Genomic DNA, 25,553 nt, shown 5'->3' on the forward strand with positions numbered 1-25,553 from the left:
TCTTATGTCAAAGCATGACAAACAACGACCTTTTGCTGATGAGTCTTTTACTCATATGTTGTACGAGTTGCCGGTGGTGGAGTTGAGAGTTTACTCTAGATGCCATAAAAGTAAGACTATTCTTGATGCTCCTTACCAAATGTTTGACATTGACTTAGGTAATACTACTTATCCCTCATTTTAACTCTTCAATCTCGATTGTTGATGATATCAACCTATGTATTACACAACGCAATGAGTTAGGTTATGTACTCAACATCTTATATCTAATTTTGTATCTTATCAACATCTTTCACCATCATATTGTTCATTTGTGCCCAAATTATTGTATGTATCTATTTCTAAAAATTTACACGAAGCACTTAGTGATCCAAAGCGGAGGGAAGCTGTTAGGCTTTTGATTGGCCTATACATTGTCCAAAATAAGTGCATTTGTATTTTATGGCATTGGGTAGATGTGTACTTAGGATTTGGATTGAAGATTACTCACGAAAATCAAGTACAAAAAGCCACGTCTGAATGTCGTATGCTGATGTTCGTGGGGTCCCTGGCAGAGAGTTTTATGCCTTGGACCATTTGCACATGTTCGTATGGGATTTGGAAACATAGAGTTTTGGGTGCTAACTCATGGGCTTATGTCCGAAAATGACTCTGAATTAGAGAGTTTCATGCACTGGCTTATCCGCACATGTTTGGATGGATTAGAGAACCCCTAAGTCTCATACGCTATGGTTTGTGTTGAATATGAAGTTGTTTTAAGGACTAAAACCCTAATAATGTATGAATGACTCATTAACTTGTCCGGACGCTGGGGCAACAAAACTGATGCAACTTTAGGTTTTAAGACTATTTTGATCAAATAATAATCTAAAAAACCCCCCTACTTAAAGGGATAAAAAAAAAAAAAAAAAACACACAAAAAGCAACTTCTAAAATTATAGGTGACTTTCCATGAAAACAAAAATATCAACAAAGTCTACGGTGTTAAATATAATTTTCCGAAGTATAAAAAAAACGGAACCCTCCCCCTCGCGCGCTCTCTCTCTCTCTCTCTCTGCTTCTCTAAGACCTAAAAGCTAACTCTGTAGCCCATTTAACTCCCACTCTCACTCTATCTCTCTCTCCTCTCTCTGTCTCTCATGGCGATTCCCGAAGCCGCCGAGAATGGGTCCACCACTGCCCCGGACTCCGACCCGCAAACAATCCCATCGGAAGACCCCGCTACAACCACAACGGCGGAACCCTCTTCAACAACCACCGAAACCCCGGCCGCCGCCCCGACAGAGCCCGACCCATCAGCTCATAACACCGAGTCCGAGTCAGCTCCCGCGTCCGAGCTTCATGCTCCAGCCACCCCCGCAGAGAAAAAGTGGCCGGGATGGCCCGGGGACTGCGTGTTCCGGCTCATCGTGCCGGTCCTCAAGGTCGGTAGCATCATCGGCCGTAGGGGAGATCTCATCAAGAAGATGTGCGAGGAGACCCGTGCCCGCATTCGCGTCCTCGACGGCGCCGTCGGCACTCCGGATCGCGTTGTGAGTTCCTGTTCTCTGTCTCGCTCTAGGGTTTTCTCTTATTCCGTGTTTGGTTAACTTTTTACTTGTTTAAGTAGCTGAGTAGAGAGTGTGGAAAAGAAAAAGCTCCTCTGGTTGAGTCTAGCGAATAACTCGCATTTGATTCTCATGTCCTCACTTGTTTTCCATTTGGTTACTGAGAAAATTTTAGAAGGCAAAGCAATTTGAACTGGTTGTTCAGTTTTCCAATCCTTTAGTTAGATCGTTCTCTCTGGAGCCAAATTTTCCAATGTACAGATACCCAAAACAACTAAAAATCTGATGAATAGAAGTTTGCTTTTATTTTTATTTCTTATTTTTCCTTAGGGAAAAGTTGGGATGGTTAAGAGTAATATTAAGGAGCTTGGCTGGGGACACGCCCCATGAAGCAGAGGGCACTAGTTTGGCCAATTACTTATAAAACAGAATACTTATGTTATTGCTTGTTCTGGTTTAAAAATAGTGAAATCTGAAAAAATAAAGCGGGTAGTTGTATCTGGCTCGAATGAGCAAATATACTTCATTTGAGGTAAGTTCATGTTTTCTTGGGTCCTCTTGAGAAATAAAAATGATCAGATTTGAGATTCTATTGTTTCCCTTTATACATTTGTCAATTAGAAGATGTCTAAGTGTCTAACAAATTATCATGAAGTAAGTGAGAATATATGCGTGCCCTGGCATGTCTCAGTTGCAAGGACTTGCATGTACAATAAATCTTTGGTTTGCATACATTGAACGTAATTTGCAGCAATATGAGTGTAGAATGTAAATTAGGTAGGGGGAAACTTCACCAAACCCCTTGAACTTCCATTCGATTTGAAACTACCCCCTCAAAATTCAAAAATTTTCATTAACCCCTCAATCTTTGAATTTGTTGCAATGTTCCCATCCGTTAGGATTTTCTGTTAATTCCTAATGGCACAATTGGAAATGACGAAAATTCCCTCACTTTTTCCTCCATTTAATTAAAAAAAAGACCTGTGGGTCACCCGTGATCTGTGCGGGGTCACAAGGTGACCCAGTCGGACCCATGGCAGGGTCACCATGTGACTCAAGCTGGGTCATGGTGTGGGTCTCAGGAATATATATATAAGAATTTTATAAAAGTTTCAGGGGCATAAAGGTCGTTTCACCCATTTTGACGTTGGATTTAACGCCAAATTCTAACGTAAGGGGTACATTGCAACAAATTCAAAGATTGAAGGGTGAAATTGAGAGTTTCTGAACTTTGGGGGGTAGTTTCAAATTGAGTCGAAGTTCAGGGGATTTTGTGAAGTTTTTCCAATTAAGTAACCAGGGTAACCTTGCAATTTTTGTCAAACTAATTCTTCGTGTAGTTTACCATCTAATAGTTATTATAGCAACAGTGAATTAATCTCTCACCACAACTATGCTCAGCATTAGCACCATGCCACTATGTTACACTTTCACCTGTAGCTTTGTCTCATTTGCTGTTGCAACTAACATCGTTTTATGTAAATTATTTGCGTGCTACCGACTGTGTATTTATTCTCTAAGAAGACTACATATGTCCAACTTTTTGAATTTTTTTAATAAGCAATAATTTCATTAGTGAAAAACATAAGTACAGAAGCAGTGTACAAGCATATATTCATAATATAAAATTTAGAAGAGCAAGAAAATAAAAAACAGAAGAACATTGGATACTGCTAAATACAGTTATCCAGTGATGCAAAGCTTTTAAGGGCATAAAGAGTATTCATTTTGAGCTCATCACTGTTGAGCGTCTAATTGTTTTTCCTCGGTAGATTATCCACAATAGGGTGGGCGACTGACTCTTATTAAAAGTACGCTCTCCAATCTTCCTACATATCTCTTTTCGCTGTTTCCTATTCCAGGGAGGGTGGCTAATCGTCTTGATAAGATTCATAAGGCTTTTCTTTGGGGTGGTATTGGAGATGAGGCCAAATTTCATTTAGTGAAGTGGAACAGGATTTGTACTCCTTTGCATTCAGGTGGGTTGGGAGTTCACAACTTCATCCAGTTTAATCAAACTCTTTGGGTAAATGGTTGTGGAGATATGGTGGGGAGAGAGGTTTAATGGCGATTGGTGATTGACGCAAAATTTGAGAGCCTAAAGGGTGGGTGGTGTTCGAAAGAGGTGTCAGGTTCCTATGGAGTGGGTGTGTGGAAACATATTAGGAGGGGATGGGAGAAGTTTTATAATTTTGTTCGTTTTGAAGTGGGGGATGGGTCACTTATTAGTTTCTGGCATGATTGGTGATGTGGGGATAGTTCTTTGAAGCAGTGCTTTACAGTTTTGTTTAGTATTGCGAGGAACAAAGATGCGATGGTGGATGACAACTTGGTCGTTCATAACGAAGTTATTCAATGGAATGTTCTTTTTACGAGGCAAATCCAGGATTGGGAGATAGAGATGGTTCTTTCTTTCTTCGATCGGATTTACTCCTTTTATGTTCGATATGGAGAGGGCAACAGGTTAGTTTGGAACCCTTATAAAAAGGGGTTTTTTTAAGGTGAGCTCCTATTATGAAGTATTGATTAGAATAAATGACCCATCTTTTCCATGGAAGAATATTTGGCTTGTTAAGGCTTCGACTAGGGTGCCTTTTTTTGTATGGTCATCAGCTTTGGGTAAAATTTTGACACATGATAACTTGCGTAAGAGGAATGTCGTAGTGATTGAGTGGTGTTGTATGTGTAAGAAGAATGAGGAGTCTATTGATCATTTGTTGCTTCACTCTGAAGTCGCCTGTGATCTTTGGAGTTACATTCTCGTCCTATTTGGGGTAGAGTGGGTGATGCCACGAACGGTGTTGGAGTTGTCGACTAGCTGGGGCGCGTCGGTTGGGTATGGTCGTGATAAAGAAGCTTGACGGTTAGCTCCATTGTGTTTATTGTGGTGTATTTGGCGGGAACGGAATGCGCGGCTCTTTGAAGATGTAGAGACATCAATAGTGGAGCTAATGAAGCGTTTGCTTAATATGTTGTATATTTGGATAGTGCCCCATCATTGCTTGAATGCTTTTACTTTTGTAGACTTTTTAAATTTATTCTCTCCTCGTCCCATTTAGGGGCTCTCTTGTATAGTTCCCGTGTATAAAGGTTGCGTCCCTTTGCGCATTTAATGAACTGAGTTACAATACTCATAAAAAAAAAAGATTATCCATTGCAACCCACCCCCTCCCCCCCCAAGAAAAAGAAAAAAAAAAGAAAAGAGAAGAGAACACCAGAGGCCTCAGTTCCGTTGCTGCTGTACAATGTAGAAGGAATGATGTACTGTGTTACTACGATAACTCTATTTGTAGTCCATTATTTTTATGCTTTGAATGCTTAATTCATTTCAATGATCAACTTTTTAAAAGTTTGTCTCTTTCTTAAACTATTAGCTTCTTTTGGGCTCTTCAAGTGCTACCTAGAACATGATCATTGTAAGTTTATGCAGGGGGACATTTGGTTTTCTAGTTGCTGCCTACTAAGTGTGAATTTGTTTTGCACCTTATATTCTTAGCAGTTTTGTATATAGTGTACTCATCAAAATTCATGCATGGGAAACAAAGTGGAATTCAAATGTCTTCAACTTCTTGATGTCTTACTCCTCCAAATGTTACTGCCTATCAAGAGATTTAACTGTGCGCACAGGCACACATACACACGCACGAACACGTTTCTCGAATCAGATACTGCACGCAGATTTCCAACTGTGCCTTTCTTTCTTACAATTCCTTTTGATTTGATTGTTCTTAGGTGCTGATATCAGGAAAGGAAGAGCCAGAGACACCTCTTTCCCCGGCAATGGATGCTGTCATACGAATTTTCAAACGGATCTCTGGATTATCTGAGAGTGAGGGCGATTCTAAAGCATCTGGAGCCGCTGCTGTTGCCTTTTCTTCAATCCGGTTATTGGTGGCATCCACACAAGCTATTAATTTAATTGGAAAACAAGGCTCGTTAATTAAATCTATACAGGAGAGCACTGGTGCTTCTGTCAGAGTATTGTCAGGAGGTATGCTTTTGATGTTCCATGTGTTGTTTTCCATAACATCGACCTTGTGCTTTTTACACAGATTACTAGCTCTTAGTAACCAACTTCCTTCTTTTCATGCTTTCTTTTCCCTGCCACATGAACTGTCCTATAGCAAGTTCGGAAATCTGCAATTTATCGTCATTCTTGCACTTCAACTAGAATTAAGCTGGGTGGACGTTGGTTATAAATTGGTACAAGATTGAGGTCTGGTGATTAGGACAACCCTTTGATATGGAATTTAGGAGCTTAATATGAATAATACAGGTAAGTGAAGGGATTAAATTTTATTGTTTTTTAATTAATGAGGTTAGTGTTGGAAAAATGAATGTTGGGTTTGAAATAGAGCAAGAAAAAATAGGATCATTTGGTGTTCTTGTCTGTGAAAAATACATATGATCAATACATGACACTTTTTAGGTTTTCGAAGCTAATTATTGGTGGGTTTTGGTGGAATAAGGAACCGATGAGAGTGACATTTTTTGCTTAGGGAAGATCATCACCATAGATAACGTAAAGAAGCAGCTTGTCATTGTGGTTGATTGGTGCTGTATGTGTAAGAGGTGTGGGGAGTCTGTGGATTATCTTTTTCTCCACATTGAGATTGCTAGTGCCTTAAACAATGCTATTTTCAGTTGTGTTGGGCTAACTTGGGTTATGCCTAGACGAGTGGTAGACCTTTTTGTTTGTTGGAGAGGGTTGAGTGGGAGTCCTCAAAGTGTAACAATGTGGAAGATGGTACCGTTATACCTTTGGAGGGAAAGAAATGATAGGAGTTTTGAAGACTGAGAGGACAGTGGTGAAACTAAAGTATTTCTTCAATACTTTTTTCCACTGGATAACTGCTTTAAACATCTCAAAAAAAATTTCATTTACTTATAAAAAAAAAAATCTCAATTTGCTTGGTTTTAGGATTTTCTTGACCTTTTTTTTTTTTTTTCCCTCTCTTTCTAGCTAGAGGTGTCTTTTCTGTATACTTCATGTATATTTGGGTTGCGCTTTTTAATGATATTTCGCCCACTTATTAAAAAAAAAATTATTGGTGGGTTTGTTAAGAATGATTCCAACTAGGGTCAAGCAAGAATAAAATAAACTAGATAATGATTAAGAACTTCTAGCTTCATCACCAAAGACCCTTATTTGTAGACTTATTACCAAATTGCGGTGGATGTAGAATTACCAGATTTTCTTCCTTTTGTTTGGAAAAAAAATAAAAACGAATAGGTAGATATAGAATTTTTTGATAAGTAATCGAAATTTTATTAAAAACGAGAGGGTGCAACCCAAGTACGTAGGAAGTATAGAAAAGATACACCTCTAGCTAGAAAAAGAAAAAATTTCAAGAAAATCACGTTAACCAGAAATATGAAGATAAACATAGGTGGTTGTTGGCTGGTAAAGGGTTTTGAAGAAGAATGCCTTTAGATCCACCACCAATCTCTTGCAATCCTCAAAGCGACGATCATTTCTTTCTCTGCAGATACATCACATCAAGCAAGACAGGAAAATCTTCTACATGGCTACAATAGGTAGATATAGAATTCTCCTCCAATGCGTAGGATCTATGTGGAAATCCATCATTGAACCATGCATTGGCCTTGACAATTTCATGAATTCCAACTCTATTAATGGGTTTTCTTAAGGTTTGGGCTTATGTTGTGGTTTATTCTTTCAAATATTTTTATCTATTCAATGCCGATATGGCGGTACAGATACAATGTAATACAAACATGCCGACACATGAATTTTGGAAAATCTAAGATACTTCACAACAAGGATATGTTAATTAATTGATATATACAAAATATTTGTAAATATATTAGGCTAGATTTTAGGTTAAAAGATAAATAACAAACACCAAACATCAAAAGGCATGAAATTTATATTAATGATGAAACCATTTTAGAAGCTAGAAATGACAGAAGAGCACATGATTCGTGAGCCATATTTGATATTCATACAAACTTAGAATTTTGAAGCCTTCTAACTTTGGAAGACTCTATAGGTTGTATTTTACATTCAAACCCCTTTTTTATCGCAGGCATACCATGCCATAGCCAAACCATATTTATGAACAAAAATTTAGTTTATTAGTTTTGGATATGTATATAGAGGATATTATCAAATATCATGGCAGCTATTTTGAAATATATATATATATATATATTGATGACGAGGAACCCCTCCAACCCTTGTTGGGTAAACTTCAAACTCGTGCAAAGCGCTCCCTTTAGATGGGTAATACTCCGGCCGCCGGCTCTAAAGAAATATTGCACCCAAGGGGGACCTTGACGAAAATGCCACCAAGACTAAGACCAAGGCCCTTAGGTTTTAGGTTATAGCAGCTATTTTGAAATATCATTGCTTCCTACATTTGTATTCACATTGTTAGCTATGATAAGGGATGATGTGCATGTCACATGCTGAGAGCAAGTCTAGGGACTGTAACGATTTTTGGAGAAATATTTTGACGACTGATAAGATGGAGTAAGGAAAAAACCTCTATGTAATATCAAAGGGAATGAACCATATCTATACATTTATGAGCTGGGAACTACCAGATGTGTGTCAAACGCTGGAAAATGAGCATTAATCATCATCTGATCTATTGCCAATCCAGGAGTTCTATCTTCCGTAGACCTTCCTAGAGTTTATTTCTAACAGATGCAATTAATCTCTCTAAATTATTTTTCCTTATTTGTTTCTAATTTATTGATGGAAATAATTATTCTTTCATCTCCAAACATAGCACATTATACTAAATTTTGTGCTGGCAGATGAGGTACCACTCTATGTTGCTGCAGATGAGAGGATTGTGGAATTGCAGGGAGATACTCCAAAGGTTCTCAAAGCTCTAGAAGCTGTAGTGGGTCACCTGAGGAGGTTTTTGGTTGATCATAGTGTTCTTCCTCTCTTCGAAAAGAGTGTAAGCTTGTTTCTTATAAAATGTGTAACGATTTATGGTTCTTTGCACTTTGGCGTCTTAATTACATTGCAATGCTCCTTTTCAGTATGCTGCTCCTGTCTCACAAGATCGCATAGTAGATACCTGGCCTGAAAAGTCATCACTTCATACTGCTTCTCAAACTGCAGTTGCCACAGATTATCCTCTCTCAGTCTCCACAAACAGGGATTCTCTATTCCTCGACCGTGAAACTCATTTGGAGTCTCATCTCCTGCCTTCAGGAATTTCACTGTATGGACAAGATCCTGGGATTTCTGGAATGCGTTCTTCAGGACTCGGTCGTACTGGTGCTCCTATTGTTACTCAGGTCGATATCTTAAATATTACTTACATTATTTGAGTTGAGATTTCCTTCTTTGTGACAAGACAGGTCCTTTATGTCCAAACAACTGCTTGGTGTGTACTTTAGGTCAAATGAAGCGAACTGTTTTTATGTAATCTATGCTTCCTTTGGAAACTCGCATGTGTGTTACCTGGGGGATTCTATGATCATTTTGCTAGTCCCTAGCTTGGATTTAAATCACACCAGTAAAAATTGATTCTTTGAACTTGTGCCCTAAGGCGCAAACCTCATAGACAGGGTCAATAGCTTGAATGATTGAACATATGGATGTCGGAGCAAAATTTACTCACTTGAAAAAGACAAATCTCAAATCGTATAAGATTGCACCGGGCCTTATTATATGTATATTTATGTTCCGACCAGAATGCAATACTGTTTCACCTTTATATTTATTTTAGGGGCTGTAGATTGATTACATTCTGCACGCTTTGAGAATTTGTGGTTACTAATTCTGCTAACATTATTTTGTTAATTGCTTCCTATAATCAGATTACACAAACAATGCAAATCCCACTATCTTACGCAGACGCTATCCTCGGGCCTAAAGGGTCTAATATTGCACTCATTCGTCGGAGTAGTGGAGCAACCTTAAGCGTGCAAGAGAGCAGGGGACTACCTGATGAAATCACTGTGGAAATTAAAGGGACCTCATCACAGGTTCAGACAGCTCAACATATGATTCAGGTAGGAACTTGTCTTGATTTATATTTCAAGTTCAAAAAAAGAATTCATTCTTACTGTGGCACAGAATTATTTAACATTGCTAAGCTTGATGAATGTGGAGAAAGGCTAATTTCAAACACATGATGCAATTTCTATATTTGCAGGAAGCTATGAATACTCACAATGAACCAGTTACAAGCAGCTATGGTGGGATGGATACTGGTTTGAGGTATTCCTACTCTCAGTTGGGCAGTACATCTTACCCCTCATCTGCGTTTTCATCGCAATCATATGGTGGGTATGGATCTTCCAGTTTAGGGGGCTACAGTAGTTTCAGGCTTTGAAGGGGGTGATGAAACGCTAGGGGACTGATTTCTTTTCAATTAATTCCAATTAGAGAAGATTTCATTCCAAATGTGGTATGTGTAAAGTCACCAAATGTTTATGCTCCGAATTATTTGATACAGTCAGCCATAATCTGGCTAGTCATTTCCAGGTTTCCAAGCTTGGAAACAGCTACAGCAGATGTAATGTGATAGTAGTAATTTTCTTTATGTTCCTGAGACTGATTTTTTGCATTATTTATAAAAAACAAACAAACAAACACTACAAGCAGAGGCACTCGTAGAGAGAGACTGATTAGTCCAGTTTCTACTTCCTGTTTTTCTAGAGGGGACCAATTTGTCCTCCCACAAGTTAATATTTCTCTGCTACTAGCTTAGACCTCAAAGCTTTAACCTTGTTAACAAGGCTAGCGGGTGATAGAATACTCTGGCAGTGGCAGATTTTCAACTGTATTGTTCGTTTTCACTACGAATTGAATCTTTTGCAATTGATGCTCCTTCTACCCCGCGTTGACCCTAACCACCGAATAGCTTTAATAATCTTGCTAATCGATAATAAATTAAAAGGAATGCTGGAGCTAGACATATAACACACATATAACATTTAAGGTCAACACTAACCATTAACAAACATAACACTGAGGGAAGTCTATAAGAAGGTCATATTGGGACGGCCGAACTATCTACAGCCTGCACGGGTGGTTGGATCGCCTGGTTATTCTATTTTTTTTTTTAGGGTGGCTGAACCACCCTTACAAGTTGTAAGAGTTGTTTTGCTACCACTTGTTCCATTTTTGAACGAGTGGTAGCCACTCCTTCTATGGGTTATGAGGGGTGTTTTGATTACCACCATAACTAATTTTGAAGGTGGCTGAATTACCTCTATGACCTATATGATGGTTTGGCCACCCTATTTCAATTTTTAGGAATTTTTTGGGGAGCAGACAAATCACATCTACAAGCAAAGGGTTGGTTCAACCACTTTTAGGGGTTTATTCTGATTTTTTTATTTTTTAATAATTTTTTAGGACAATCAAAAATTTCATGTGCACATTACATGTGATATTTTTCCAAAAACTTTAACGTCATATGCTAACAGTGGGGTAACTTGTAATGTTTTTAGACGAAGTCAAGTATCATTATTTAAAGTTTGATGGTTGAGACATGTTTTATGTATATTTTTTTGTACATCTCTTTTTTTAATCAACAATTGGATTTGTAGGATCCTAATAGATCTAATGATTAATTTATAAAAGAGATGCTCAAGAGATTTATAAAAAAAAATAACTTCTCTTGGTGGTCTAATAATTGCCATATGAGTACTATTTTGAGAGGCAAGAGGTATTTTCTCCTAAAAAAAAAAAGGACACCAACCGCTCACATCAAAACCACATTAAAATAAAGAGATAATTGTATCACTGGTCCTTGGGGTTGGTTTAAATTACAAATCATTCCTTGTGGTGCAAAAAATTCATGGAGGGTTCCTGTAGTAAATTATAATTACGAATCACTCCCTGAACCCGTTTTCCGTCCACTAAGTTAACAGATTTTGTTAGTTTATCACGTCATACCTAATAGGAAATCGACACGTGGTCACTCTAGGCCTAGGGGAGGCCGTGTGTCACCCCCCAGACGTGGCCAGGCCACTCCTGGCAACCACCCCTTTGCTATTTTCTATTTTTATAAAAAAAATAAAATAATTTTTAAGTTTTATTTATTTATATATATTTTATTGTAATAAACACATGTTGATTTATTATTGGGTATGACGTGACAAGCTAACGGAATCTGTTAATTTGGTGGACGAAAATGAGTTTAAGGAGTGATTCGTAATTATAGTTTACCACAAAGACCTTCATGATCTTTTTATACTATAAGTAGTAATTTATAATTTCGGCCGATCCCTGAGACTAATGGTACAATTGTACCTAAAATAAAAACAAACGTCGAGAGAGTTATCGATGTAGGTCTAGAATTTCCTTTCTTTTCTCTTCCTCTGGTAAAAAAAAAAGGAGCCGTTATCTAACAAAGGCAAGCAACCCACGAGTATACGATACGTGCGAGCCGTTATCTACAAATCCATCGTTCGAAACCACCCATACAAATAACACAGCTCAGGAGAAAGAAAAAAAGAAAAAATGCCAACCTTGAATCTGTTCACGAACCTGCCAGTGGATGCAGTGATGGCCTCTGACATTCTCAAGGATGCCACCAAAGCTGTCGCCAAAATCATTGGCAAACCCGAGTCTGTTAAGTCTCGTTCTCTATTCCTATATGTGTGTGTTTGTAAAATTTCTGCTTGTGTCGTCATTTCTGTGGTTGTGGCATTGACCATGCGTTGTTTGATAAAATTACTCTCTGAACGCGAAGCTTCTTCTGTACTAGATATTGAGCTATAGTTGACAATATGACCCAGCTTGTCACTTTGTTAACACTTTTTCCTTTATCCTGATTTTTTAGAGTCTTTAGTTGTTTAGTATTACATCTTTCTTCTTTGTCACTGATGCGCATTCAGCCCTTTTCGTTGCCGAAATTGTTGTCGGTGCTTTTGGGTACTGACGCGATCAGATATGCTTGCATTTGCCGTCTCACCCCTGTACGGTTTTTGCATTCATCTACTCGTACATTTATTTAATTCTTTATTTTTTTTAAAAAAAATAAATTATTACTTATCAAAAAAGTATTATATCCTTCTTTTATGTGTTATGTAGTGCAGTGCGTGGCATTTGCTTCTTTCTTCAACTTGCTCTTCCTTGTTGGTTCTCATATGGCTATAGCATAGGCGTCGCCTTTGGATTTATTTTGTAGGGTAATGGTGTTAAGTGGGGAACAACTAGGCAATATCCTCCTGGGATGCCCAGGAGGGACAGGGAGAGGCGTCTTATTGGGAACCTAAACATTTGCTCTTATTTTTTGTGGGCTTTTCTGGCTTCTAGGTGAATATAATTTAGACTAATGATAATCAACAAATTTGGATGCTATTAGAATTATATTTGCTCTGTTTTTATTTTCATGTTTAAATGTTTTCATATAATGTAGAAGTTAGTATATTTTCTCATGCTTTTCTTCTAGTTCTAGAGGACATGGAGATCGTATGTAAAAACATAATTATATAAGAACTAGGATATGTTATTCGACATAGAAACCCTTTTGCACTGACACTTGATTGCTTTTCTTGTCCAATTGCCATGATAATTGCTTATTTATTTATCTTTGCCTTATGTATCACTCTTAAATACATTTTCTTCTATATCATTCTCTTCATTGTTTGAGTTGTATCCACTCATTTATTATGGTTATATGACATCTTGCATGTATTTTCATGCCTTTTTTTCCCTTTATTGTTCAGTATGTGATGATTTTGTTGAATGGGGGAGTGCCCATCGCATTTGCGGGCACGGAAGAGCCAGCCGCATATGGAGAATTAATCTCTATTGGGGGCCTTGGAGCAAGTGTTAATGGGAAATTGAGTTCAACCATTGCAGAGATTCTTCAAACTAAGCTATCTATAGACAGCTCCCGCTTTTATGTCAAATTTTATGATGTTGAGGTAAAACTTTTTGACTTATTCCATTTCATTTGTTTGGACATTATTTGTTTCGACTTTGTTGTGGAAGCTTTTTGCAGGAAAAAGGTTTGATGTGGGAGTACTTTATAATTTGCAGCTATTGCTATAACTGTGTTTCTGTTTACATGGGAAAAAAAATGCCTGTCTTTAGGCATAATTGTCAGAACATACTGGCATTTTTGTTGAACAAGAGAGATAGAAAGGAGGAGCCCACTGCGGGGGGGGGGGTTGTGGATGAGTGACCCTTGAGGAATTAAAATATGTATAGAAAATTTTAACATCACAGGAAATGCACATCCTCCTAGGCATATAGAAAGTTTTCTGTTGAACATATTGTAGGCAATGAGGAAAATCCTCCAACCCGTGTTTGTCCAAATTATTATCCTACTTATACCACAAGTGTATATTCCTTAATATGTTTCCCCAAATCATCAATGCGAGAAAATGAATATTTATTCTTCATTATAACCCGGTTTAACTCTATCTAATCATTACACAATCTTAACGACTCATCATTTTTCTTTACAAACAACATTGGAGCTCCCCAAAGAGACACACTAGGCCGAATAAGCCCCGGGTCTAATAGTTCTTGCAATTGTTCCTTTAATTTCTTTTAACTTAGCTGGAACCATCTTATAAGGTGCCTTAGAAATAGGTGTTGTTCCCAGAAGCCGGCAGGAGATCGATAGAAAATTCAAATTTTCAATTTTGAGGTAATCTTGGGGTAAAGAGTCTTAAAATTAGGTGACTAAAATTGGTTTATCTTTGGCTTATATCAATACACTCCCCCCCAAAGCCAAAAAAAAAAGGGTACATGCATGCAATTCTGTATGCATGTAAGATGGGAGACGTCTTTCTTGGTATATCTCTATCTTTTCCCTGCACAATTCAATTAAATGTTCTTAAGATTGGTGAGATATATTGGGTCTTCCGTTGGGTGCTAAGTTCAAGGACTCTCATATTTGGAATAGCCTTATTGACAAGATGGAAAATAGATTAGCGGGGTGGAAAAGATTGTGTCTTTCTAAGGGTGGGAGGTTAACTTTGATTAATAGTACTTTGTCGAGTTTACCTACATATCTTTTGTCTCTCTTCCTTATTCCAGTGGGAGTCGCTAATCGTTTGGAAAAACTTTAGAGAGATTTCCTATGGGGTGGTATTGGAGATGGGTTTTGGAGATGAATTTAAATTCCGTTTGGTTAATTGGCCTACGATTTGTTCTTCGAAGGTGTCGGGGGGTTTAGGAGTGAAAAATATGATTTGGTTTAATAGAGCTTTGATGGGCAAATGGCTATGGAGGTTTGCTGTGGATAGGAATGCGCTTTGGAGAAAGGTGGTGGCTGTCAAATATGGAAGTAGGGGGGGTGGTTGGTGCACTAAGGAGGTTGGGGGTTCATTTGGAGTAGGAGTTTGGAAGTGTATTTTAGGAGGGGTTGGGGTGTTTATGTAGAACATGTGAGATATGAGGTCGGGGATGGTTCGAAAGTCTTGTTTTAGCATGATGTGTGGTGTGGGGAGTTACCTTTGAAGACTCTTTTTCAAGAGTTGTGTCTTATTGCATGTGGAAAGGATGCATGGGTGGAGGATAATATGCAAAGACAAAATGGCTCAATTATGGGGAATGTCTTTTTTATTCGACCTATTAGTGATTGGGAGGTGGAAGAGGTTAGCAGATTTTTTGAGATGTTATATTCTCTTAAAATTAGATGTGAAGGAAATGATAAACTGTGTTGGATTCCAGGGCGCCATAAATCCTTTGAAGTCAAGTCTTACTATAAGGTTTTATCTAGCCTTGTACAGTCTTTGTTTCCATGGAAAAGTATTTGGAAAGTTAAGGTCCCCCCGAGAGTGACAATCTTTGTGTGGACGGCGACTTTAGGAAAAATACTAACTTTGGACAATCTTCGTAAGAGGAACATTATTGTGATGGAGTGGTGTTATATGTGTAAGGCTTCTGGAGAGTCCATTGATCATTTGTTTATGCATTGTATGGTTGCTATAGAGTTGTGGAGTATGATCTTGCAGTTGTTTGGTGTGGTGTGGGTAATGCCGCGATCGGTGAAAGATATGTTGGGAAGTTGGAAGGGGCAAAAGGGCAACTAGATGGTGATACCGATTTGGCAAATGACTCCTTTGTGTTTGATGTGGTGTGTCTAGAAGGAACGGAATGCATGCTGTTTTGAAGACTGTGAGACAAGCTTAATTAACTTGAAAAAATTAGTGATACAAACTTTGTTTTTGTGGAGAGTGAGACTACAATTTATGTCTGAGTGTTCTTATTCTGATTTTCTAGATAAGTGCTCTATTTTCTCTTTAAATTAGGGGTTTCATGTATACTTCCTGTGTACCATGGGTTGTGCCCCTTTACGCTTTTTGAAATATACTTTACTTATTAAAAAAAAAATTGATTGGTGAGATATAATCTTTGTGCGCTTGACTGTTCCTTCGAATTTTCACAACTCAGAAAAGTCATTGTCTTTAAACATGAAAACTGATTGATGATGTCAATGGACATTGGAATTATCATTTAGGTTCTGTTTCTTCTTACTTTCTTATATTTGTCTTATGTATTTCTTACCAAAAATAAAAAGAACAAAAAAACACACAAATAAGAGATTACATTGGTGCATATTAGAAAAGAAGTTGCTGGTTCAATGAGTTTCTATTGGGAAGTATATCCTGCTGAAACATAAGTATTTTACTTGTTAGTTTGCTAAAGTAGAACACGAGAGATATATTCTTCCATGGTATACTTGTGAAAATCAACACTTTTGTTGTAATACATTCATTGTTTGCTAACTACTATTATGCCCTTCCTTGTCTTGGTCCAGCGATCATTCTTTGGGTTTAATGGCTCAACATTTTGAGCAGCGTGGGTTTTGGGTAATAGATCCGTGGAGATCTCAAAGCTTCAAGGCATGGGCCAACGCTTGCTGATGGACTATTCTTGTTCAGCTGTAATCTTTCTGTAGAGAAGAGAAAACCCATGTATTTGATCACAAATGAAGTAGACATAATAAATACTCTTGTTATTTAAGCTGGAAAGTGAAATTCCTGACCTCTTCTTCCTGGATGTTTTCAAGTGTCTGAAGGCCAAAAGTTTTTTTATTTTTTTTGGTTCAAATCTGGGGAAAGGGGAAAATGCATTCATCCAAAAAAAAAGAAAGAAAAAAAAAGAAAAAAAAAAAGAAGAAGAAGGGGAAAATAGGCCATATGTTTTCATTTGGCTTCCTGTTTATTTTAATGAACTTTAAAATCTGTGTTTGCTTGGTATCTGCATATGGTAAGAAGAAATGTTTATGGAAAGATTTATTTGTCGCAACTCATAAATACACGAGGTAAAATTATTCAAGGAAAAATTGTGGAGACGAAACTGACGGTCAAGTTAAAGTGTAAAGGTAATATTTGTAAAAACTCTCTAAAATAAAAATAGTGTTATGAATGCATTCATGCCTTTGGTGGATGACTATTTAGTTCCATCTCTTGAAATTTTACATATTCATGTCATTTTTTAGAATTCCATAACATTCATGTAACCTTTTTAATTCATGTAATACCCTTTCATATTTCTTAAACTCACATTATGATTCTATGTCTATAAAATGAAGTATTGACTAGTATGTAAAACACACAATTATAGAGAAGAATCATACATAGTTCATGAATAACTAGTTTCACATGTTGCAATCTCTTTATCTTGTCTTGTTATTTTCTTTGATTTTACAACACGTTATCCGCACGAAGCTCTAGCCAGTTTTTGTGTTTTTTTGATCTTCAACATCAAAAGCTATCCGTGGGATTTTCTTAATTCATTGTAAGTCTCTTTAAAATTTAGTAATCTTACTATCTATTTTGTTAGTTAACATTCCAACATATGCTTATAAATTTTTAGTGTTTTAAGAATCATATTATAACATATGAATCTTATTATTCATGTGAGATTAATATGAACTAAAACGTTATCATTTTATAATCAATCTTGGAAATACTATTAAGAAATAAAATTAAGCATCTCGGCAAGATCGCGCTAAAGCAATGGTTTTTCTTTGCCATCATTTGTATGATGAATTAAAAAAAAAAAAAAATGAGTACCTTGTAGTAAAAGATCCATTGACCTTATGGAATAATTTAAGGGAGAGATACGAGCACCAGAAGAGAGTTATCCTCCCAAAAAGCTCATTATGGTTGAATGCACTTGAAGTTGCACTCTTTAAAATTAGCTCACAGTTAAAATTGTGTAATGAAAAAGTTACTTATGATGATATATACCATATTTCATGCCTCGAATGTGCTCCTGCAGCAGCAATATCGAGAACGTAATTTTTTAAGATATTCTAAATTAATATCTTGTCTTATAGTAGCTGAGCAAAACAACGAATTATTAATGAAAAATCACCAAATCTCGTCCAACGGGTTCTACACCATTTCCTGAAGCAAATGGAACCTCATTTCATGGTAATAAAGGAAACTGTGGTCGTGGACGTAGACGTAGACGTGGTAGAAAAAAATTATAGGGGTTAAGGGGAATGTACTCATAATTCTTACAAAAGAAATGCTCCTTACCACCACAAGTGGAACCACACTGAGGCGAAACAAAATGAAAACAAAGGTTTACAGAATAAACCTATAAAGAACTATGAAGATAAATGTTATAGGTGTGGTATGAAATGACATTAGTCGTGTACTTGTTGTAAGCCTAAACATCTAGTATTCTTATATCTAGCCTCCATAAAAAAGAAAGAAATAGGGATTTGAATGAAATTTGCTAATCATAGTGATCCTGTAGATCCTCCAATTTTTCTTGATATTCTAAATGGAGAGGGTATCACTCATCTTGATGTTTCTAATTTCTTTGTAGACTCTAACACAAAAACTGATCTTTTGATTGGAGATTAATATGTTTTCATTTTGTCTTAATCACATCATGTTTACAGTGTTAACTTTATTTGTATTTTGTTCTTTTCTTTTTCAGTAATGAAATTTAATATATATTTTATTTATATATGGAGACATGGGTTATACTGATGGAATGATTAATTCCAAGATGATTGGTGAAGATTTGTGTCTAGCAGATAGTTGTACAACACACACGATTCTTAAAAATAAGAAATATTTTCAATACTTAATATTAAACAAAGCTAGTGTCAATATAATATCAGGTTTATCAAACCTAATTCATATCTCTAGAGGAGCAAATATCATATTGTCAAAAGGAACAAAATTTTGTATTGACGATGATTTGTATTCTTCTAAATCTAGAAGAAATTTAATCAGTTTTAAGGATATTCGTCTAAATGGTTATCATGTTGAAACCACAAATGAAGGCAGTGACCAATATCTTTATATTACTTCAATAATTTCGGGTCAGAAGCTCATATTGGAAAAAACTGTCTGCTTTCTCTTCCGGGTTGTATTATATAACAATAAGAACAATTGAACTACATGTTGTGATAAACAAGAAGTACTCTAATCCAAAGATGTTTATGCTTTGGCATGATCGTCTTAGACATCTGGGAACAATTATGATGTGTCAAATAATTGAGAACTTTCATAAGCATCCCTTAAAGAACCAGAAGATTCTTTTACCAAGTGATTATCCTTGTGCTGCATGTTCTCAAGGTAAACTTATTATCAAACCATCCCCTTCTAAAGTAATTGTTGAATTTCCATCATTTTTACAAAGAATTCAAGAGGATATATGTGGGTTGATTCACCTTCCGTGTGGGCCATTTAGATATTTTATGGTTTTAATAGATGCATCAACTAAATGGTCACATGTATGCCTGCTTTTTACTCGTAATGTTGCATTTGTTGGACTTCTTGCCTAAATAATTAGATTACGGGCACAATTTCTTGATTATTCAATTCAATCTATTCAGATGGATAATGTGGGTGAATTTACATCTCAAGCATTTTATGACTATTGCATGTCAGTCGGTATTAATGTTGAACATCCTGTTGCTCATACCCATACTTGAAATGGTTTAACTAAATCGTTTATTAAACGACTTCAGTTAATTGCTCGACCTTTGCTTATGAAATCAAAACTGCATGTTTCTGCTTGAGGACATGCAATATTACTCATGGCCTAATATTTTTCATTTTTGGTTGTGCTGTATATGTTCTAATTGCTCTACCTCAGTGCACAAAGATGAGACCTCAACGTAGACTTGTGATTTATATTGGTTTTGATTCTCCCTCCATTATTAGATACCTTGAGCCTTTAACTGGTGATTTTTTAAAGTACGCTTTGAAGATTGTCATTTTGATGAAAATATATTCTCATCACTAGGGAAAGAAAAGTCGTTGCTAGAAGCACGACAATAAATCACTTGGAATAATTCGACGTTATCTCATTTTGATCATCATACAAATCAATGTGACCTAGAAGTTCATAGGATAATTCATTTGCAATGTATTGCAAATCAATTGTTAGATGCATTTACTGACAACAAGAAAATAATTTAGTCTCACATTCCAACTGCTAATACTCCAGCGAAGATAGAAGTCCCTGTAGGACAATCAATTAATATAGCAGAAAATGAGTCTAAGACATGCCTAAAGCATGGAAGACCTATTGGTGCTAATGATAAGATTCCCTGTAAGAGAATAGCACAAGGAAATGAAATTGGCGCTCCTGAAGAGGTCTTACCTACAAAACATGCAATGAAAATTGATCCATCCAAACTTTCTGTACAAAATTTTCCTGGAAATGAATCCCCTGAAGATGATTCTCTTGAAGAGGAATCTCCTGAAGAGTTACCCCCTGAAGAGGAACAGGTACCTGAAAATAATGAGATCTCAATAAATTATATAAGTACATGAGAAATATTAGATAGAAACAAAATTGTTGTCGACAACATTTTTTCAGTTAAAGTTGCATTTGACATTACCAGAAGTAATGATGATATTGAACCACAATCCGTCGAAGAATGTCGATGTAGAAATGATTGGCCAATGTGGAAGAAAGCAATTTAGGCAGAATTGAACTCACTAGCAAAACGCGAAGTATTTGGACCTGTAGTCTAAACACCTGAAGGTGTATCGCCTGTTGGATACAAGTGAATATTTGTACGAAAACGTAATGAGAAAAATGAAATTGTGAGATATAAAGTAAGACTTGTTGCACAAAGTTTCTTGCAGAAACCTGGTATTGATTATGAAGAAACATATTCCCCTGTAGTGGATGCAATTGCATTTAGATTTTTTATTAGCTAGGTAATTACAGAAAGTTTAGATATGTGTTTAATAGATGTGGTTACAACATTTTTATATGAATCACTTGATAATGATATATATATAAAAATCCCTGAAGGATACAAAATGACTGAAGCATATAATTACAAATCCCGAAGTATTTATTCTATCAAGCTACCAAGATCTTTATACAGGTTAAAGCAATCCAGACGCATGTGGTACAATCGTCTTAGTGAATATCTATTGAAAGAAGAATTTGAGAATAATCCAATTTGTTCATGCGTTGCCATTAAGAAATCAAAATCTGGATTTGCTATCATTGCAGCCTATGTAGATGATTTAAATATTGTTGGAACTCCAAAAGAGCTCACAAAAACTGCCACTTATTTAAAAAAATAAGTTTGAGATGAAAGATCTTGGAAAGACAATTCATCAGTCAACATACATATAAAAAGTCCTGAAGTACTTTTACATGGAGAAAGCTTATCCTTTGAGCACTCCAATGGTTGTTCAATCACTTGATGTGAAAAAATACCATTTTTCGCTCTTGAGAAGATGACAAAGAAATTCTTGGTCCTAAAGTACCATATCTTAATGCAATTGGTGCTTTGATGTATCTTGCAAATTGCACACGACCTGATATAGCATTTTCAGTTAATTTACTTGCAAGATATAGTTCTGCATCAACTCGAAGGCATTGGAATAGGCAGGGGCGGAGCTACCCCTGGCCTTGGGGGGAAGGCCAGGGGTCTCCCCCCCAAAAAAAAAAAATTCCTAAAAAAAAAAAAATATATTTAATTTTACCTCTAAATTTTGTTATTTTTATAGTTTTGACCCTCTCAATTTTTTTTTTTTTCAATTTGGCCCCCCCAAATCTTGAATCCTAGCTCCGCCCCTGGGAATAGGGTTAAACATGTTCTACGTTGTCTTCGTGGAACAACTGACATGGGATTATTTTATCCAAAATGTTCAAATTCACAGTTAGTTGGATATGTAGATGTGGGTTTTCTTTTTAATCCGCATAAATGTAGATCTCAAACAGGATATCTATTTACATGTGAAAATACTGCTATTTCATGGAGATCTGTCAAGCAAACACTTGTTGCTACTTCTTCAAATCACTTAGAGATTATTACAATTCATGAAGCAAGTCAGGAATGCATATGGTTAAGATAACTAATTCAACACATTCGAGAAAAGTGTGGTTTATCCACAATCAAAGATAGCCCGACAATATTATATGAAGATAATGCTGCTTGTATTACATAGATCAGATGAGGATACATTAAAGGTAATAGAACAAAACATATTTCACCGAAATTCTTTTATACACATGAGCTCCAGAAGAGTGGTGATATTGATGTGAAGTAGATACGATTAAGTGACAATTTGATAGATTTATTTACCAAAACATTACTAATTGCAACATTTAAGAAGTTGGTAAATAACATTGGAATGCGACGACTCAATGATCTTTCATCATAAACAATTGAAGTTCGTCATGTTAATGAGGGGGAGTAAACAGATTATGCTGATTGTACTCTTTTTCCTTCGCTAAAGTTTTTTCCATTGGGTTTTCATTTGCAAAGTTTTAATGAGGCAGTCCTAAAGCATACGACGGTACACAAGAAAATTGTACTCTTTTTTTCTTTGCCACAGGTTTTTTCTCACTGGGTTTTTCTTGGCAAGGTTTTAACGAAGCATATTCTTAGTGTATGGTCATCAAAGGGAGAGTGTAATGAATGAATTCATGCATTTGGTGGATGACCATTTAGTTCAATCTCTTGAAATTCTACTCATTCATATCATCTTTTAAAATTCCATAACATTCATGTAATATATTAATGTAACCTTTTAATTCATGTAATATCCTTTCATATTTCTTAACCTCCTATTATGATTAAATATCTATAAAGGGAGTATTGCGTAGTATGTAAAACACACAATAATAGAGAAGAATCATACATTGTTCCTGAAAAACTAGTTTCACATATTTCAATATCTTTATCTTGTCTTATTATTTTCTTTAATTTTACAACAAGCAGTACCCTTATGAAAGTTTTCTCCTTTTACTCAAATAAAAAAAAAAAAATCTGTAAATATGTCTATTAAGTTGGAAAAAGAAACAGTAGAATAAAAAAATTAGATGCAACAATATCAATAACGATAAAAAAATAAAAATAAAATTTAGTTCCTAGAATTTCTTGCTATTTCAACTTAATTATTAAGTTTTCAATTTCGACAATTATGTTGTTAAGTTTTTTTTGCTCTAGTTTTAAATACGTTCTTTTGTCAACTTACCGTCCAATTAATTAAAAGTATACAAAATTAGACTAATAAATTAATGTCACGTGGCTATCGTTTGACACATTTTGTGTCATCAATTGTATGTACCACATGACACAGTTACTTTAAGTTATAAACATATCATAAATTAAAAATTAAAACTAAGTAATTTATTTAGTTTATATTTATAATTTAAAGTAATTATGTCACGTGCCACGTTAAACTAGATATACATGAAATTAATTAATTATTTTAATATGATATATCGTTAATTAATTGAATGATAGGTTGATAAAGTGACCTATTTAAAGTAGTCCTGTGCAGATTGGCCGCCTGCCGCCCACTGTTTGTCACCGCGCCGCCACCGACAACTGGCGGCCGGAAGGCGGTACTAATTTTACCTACCGACGTCGGTTCGGTCGGTAGGCGAAATGGATGCCAGGAAGTCGGTTTTCGTATTGACCGAACCGTCAATCTTATTTCTGTAAAAAAAAATAAAATTATATAATAAAAATGACACCGTTTTGCGTTTACAAGCGTTTACAAAGAGTAAAACACACGCCTTCTTAGTTCAGGACTCCTCACCGCATCATATATATTCATCACTTAGAAAAAATTCAAAAACCTAACCTAACCTGAAACTTTTATAAACACGCCTTCTTTGTTCTTCTATTCTCTCTTGCAGTTGCCAAACTCTGAAAGTTATTCTCTCAATCTCTTGCCGAGCCGTGACGCAGTTTGAAGGTAACAGAATCCTTTCTTCTTTTATGCATGCTTTGTTTCCTCTTCTTCTTCTTTTTGTTTTTTTGAAGCTTTATGTCTTATTTTTTATTAACTTAAAACACACGTCTAACGTCTTCATAGCTGTTGCCAACTTACCAAACTGTGCACACTTTTTAAGGCTGACACGCCTTAGGCAGAGAAGTTGAGCTTTCTAATCTATCTTTTTCTATTCTTGTCTCATTCACCAAACATGTTGTACGAAGCAATGTTAATTTAAAAAAAAAAAAAAAAAAAAAAAAAACAAAGGAAAACTATTCAGCAATGTTTGACTCGTCCATGGACCATGACTCCCAATCTACCTTTTTCTTTGTTCTTGTCTCATTCACCAAGCATGTTGTACGAAGCAATGTTACTTTAAAAACAAAAAAAAAATACAAAAATACAAAGGACTCGTCCATGGATAAAAACTTTCTAGCATTTTACTTTTTTTTTTCTTTTTTTTTTCTTTTTTTTTTCTTTTAATAATACATGAGTACTGAGCATCATACACAAGACTGACACACCATCCTCTTTGGAGCTGTGCGACGTGGGCGACTCTGGACGCGCAAGTCTCAAAATTTTTTTACTTTTCATGCAGTGTCAATCCCTCATGCAGTGTGTCAAATTGTCAATCTCAAATTTTTTTTTTCTTTTTTGTCATGAATTAACATCTTGTGATATTGTATTAAAAGGCTTAAATATTTTTAATTTATTGTTAACCCATGACTTTGTGTTAAAGCAGTATGACATGTTTTAACAGTAAATATTGTTAATCAATATTGATCTAATGATTTTTTTTTATTTAGCTTGTATTTTATATAGTTTTTTTTTTTTTTTTTTTTTTCTTATTTTTCTTATTTTTTATTTTTTATATATAGCTTATTTTAATGATTTTCTAGTGCATCATGTTTCCTTGTGTACTTAACCGCGCTTTACATTTTTTAATGATATTTTTCTTACTTCCAAAAATAAAATAAAATAGTGTATTAGGTTTGTTCACCATAATAAAAAATACTATTAATTTTTAGTTGTTAATCAATTACAAATAGATTCACCTCTAGGCACACCTTCATTGGATAGTGCTTCTTGTCATCTATCTTCTCATCTGAACACTCCAGTGACTCTCATAGAGATTGAGGACACTCTAATGATTCTAATAGAGATTGAGGATGTAGAAACATTTGCTACTGAATCTATGCTAGTTGGTGGTCATGGTCGTGGTGGACGACCACCACTCCCTAGGAAAAAAAGAAATGTTTCAAACAAATCTGCAGCATGGGACCATTTCACTAGAGATAAAAGTACCTCTGATGATGATCCCATGTCACATTGCAATTATTGTGGGACTCCCTATAAATGTCATTCAAAAATCAATGGCACCTCATCTATGCTGTATCATGTGAATTCATGCCAAAAGTACAAGTGCCTAAAATCTAAACAGTATAGGTCTCAATCTAAGTTCACTTTTGGGGTGTGGCAGGGTGGTAGTGGTAACAACCTCATTATTGCCAAGTATTCTGAGAAGGTTATTAGGGAGACACTTTGTGAAATGATTATTATTGATGAAATGCCTTTCATGACCGTGGAGGGAAAGGGATTTCAGAAATTACTCAGGGTTCTTGAGCCTTGATTTAAGGTTCCTTCTCGATATACATTGATGAAGGATTGTGTCAAACTGTATATGAGGGATAAAAACATACTGAAGAACACGTTTTTTACGACTGGTCAAAGGGTTTGCTTGACCATTGACACATGGATTTCAATTCAGAATATGAATTATATGTGTATCACTAGACATTTCATTGAAACTAATTGGGAATATCACAAAAGGATATTAGTATTTCATCAAGTGGCAGATCATAAGGGGCA

At 35.9% G+C, this 25,553-nt stretch overlaps 2 protein-coding genes across 2 annotated transcripts; both read left to right on the forward strand.

The window, feature by feature from the left end:
• The first annotated feature begins 1,030 nt into the window (after positions 1 to 1,030).
• LOC133870769 (RNA-binding KH domain-containing protein PEPPER) lies at positions 1,031 to 10,094 on the forward strand. Its single transcript, XM_062307976.1, has 6 exons — positions 1,031 to 1,532; positions 5,280 to 5,538; positions 8,334 to 8,482; positions 8,568 to 8,828; positions 9,354 to 9,548; positions 9,692 to 10,094. Exons 1-6 carry the CDS (start codon positions 1,140 to 1,142, stop codon positions 9,869 to 9,871), a joined length of 1,437 nt encoding a protein of 478 aa, XP_062163960.1. The 5' UTR covers positions 1,031 to 1,139; the 3' UTR covers positions 9,872 to 10,094.
• A 1,709-nt stretch (positions 10,095 to 11,803) lies between these two features.
• LOC133871358 (uncharacterized) lies at positions 11,804 to 16,512 on the forward strand. Its single transcript, XM_062308798.1, has 3 exons — positions 11,804 to 12,120; positions 13,221 to 13,421; positions 16,271 to 16,512. The coding sequence occupies exons 1-3, from the start codon at positions 12,010 to 12,012 to the stop codon at positions 16,304 to 16,306; spliced, it is 348 nt and encodes a 115-aa protein (XP_062164782.1). The 5' UTR covers positions 11,804 to 12,009; the 3' UTR covers positions 16,307 to 16,512.
• The last annotated feature ends 9,041 nt before the right edge of the window (positions 16,513 to 25,553 follow it).

The sequence above is a fragment of the Alnus glutinosa genome, chromosome 6, assembly GCF_958979055.1.
Source record: "Alnus glutinosa chromosome 6, dhAlnGlut1.1, whole genome shotgun sequence".
Classification (NCBI taxonomy): domain Eukaryota; kingdom Viridiplantae; phylum Streptophyta; class Magnoliopsida; order Fagales; family Betulaceae; genus Alnus; species Alnus glutinosa.

Excerpts from the sequence above, each read along its gene's own strand:
- LOC133870769 (XM_062307976.1), top strand. The coding sequence starts at position 1,140 with ATGGCGATTCCCGAAGCCGCCGAGAATGGGTCCACCACTGCCCCGGAC. Across the intron at positions 5,539-8,333 it reads TGTCAGAGTATTGTCAGGAG|ATGAGGTACCACTCTATGTT; the intron begins GTATGCTTTTGA and ends TTGTGCTGGCAG. Across the intron at positions 8,483-8,567 it reads TTCCTCTCTTCGAAAAGAGT|TATGCTGCTCCTGTCTCACA; the intron begins GTAAGCTTGTTT and ends GCTCCTTTTCAG.
- LOC133871358 (XM_062308798.1), top strand. The coding sequence starts at position 12,010 with ATGCCAACCTTGAATCTGTTCACGAACCTGCCAGTGGATGCAGTGATG. Across the intron at positions 12,121-13,220 it reads TCATTGGCAAACCCGAGTCT|TATGTGATGATTTTGTTGAA; the intron begins GTTAAGTCTCGT and ends TTTATTGTTCAG. Across the intron at positions 13,422-16,270 it reads TCAAATTTTATGATGTTGAG|CGATCATTCTTTGGGTTTAA; the intron begins GTAAAACTTTTT and ends GTCTTGGTCCAG.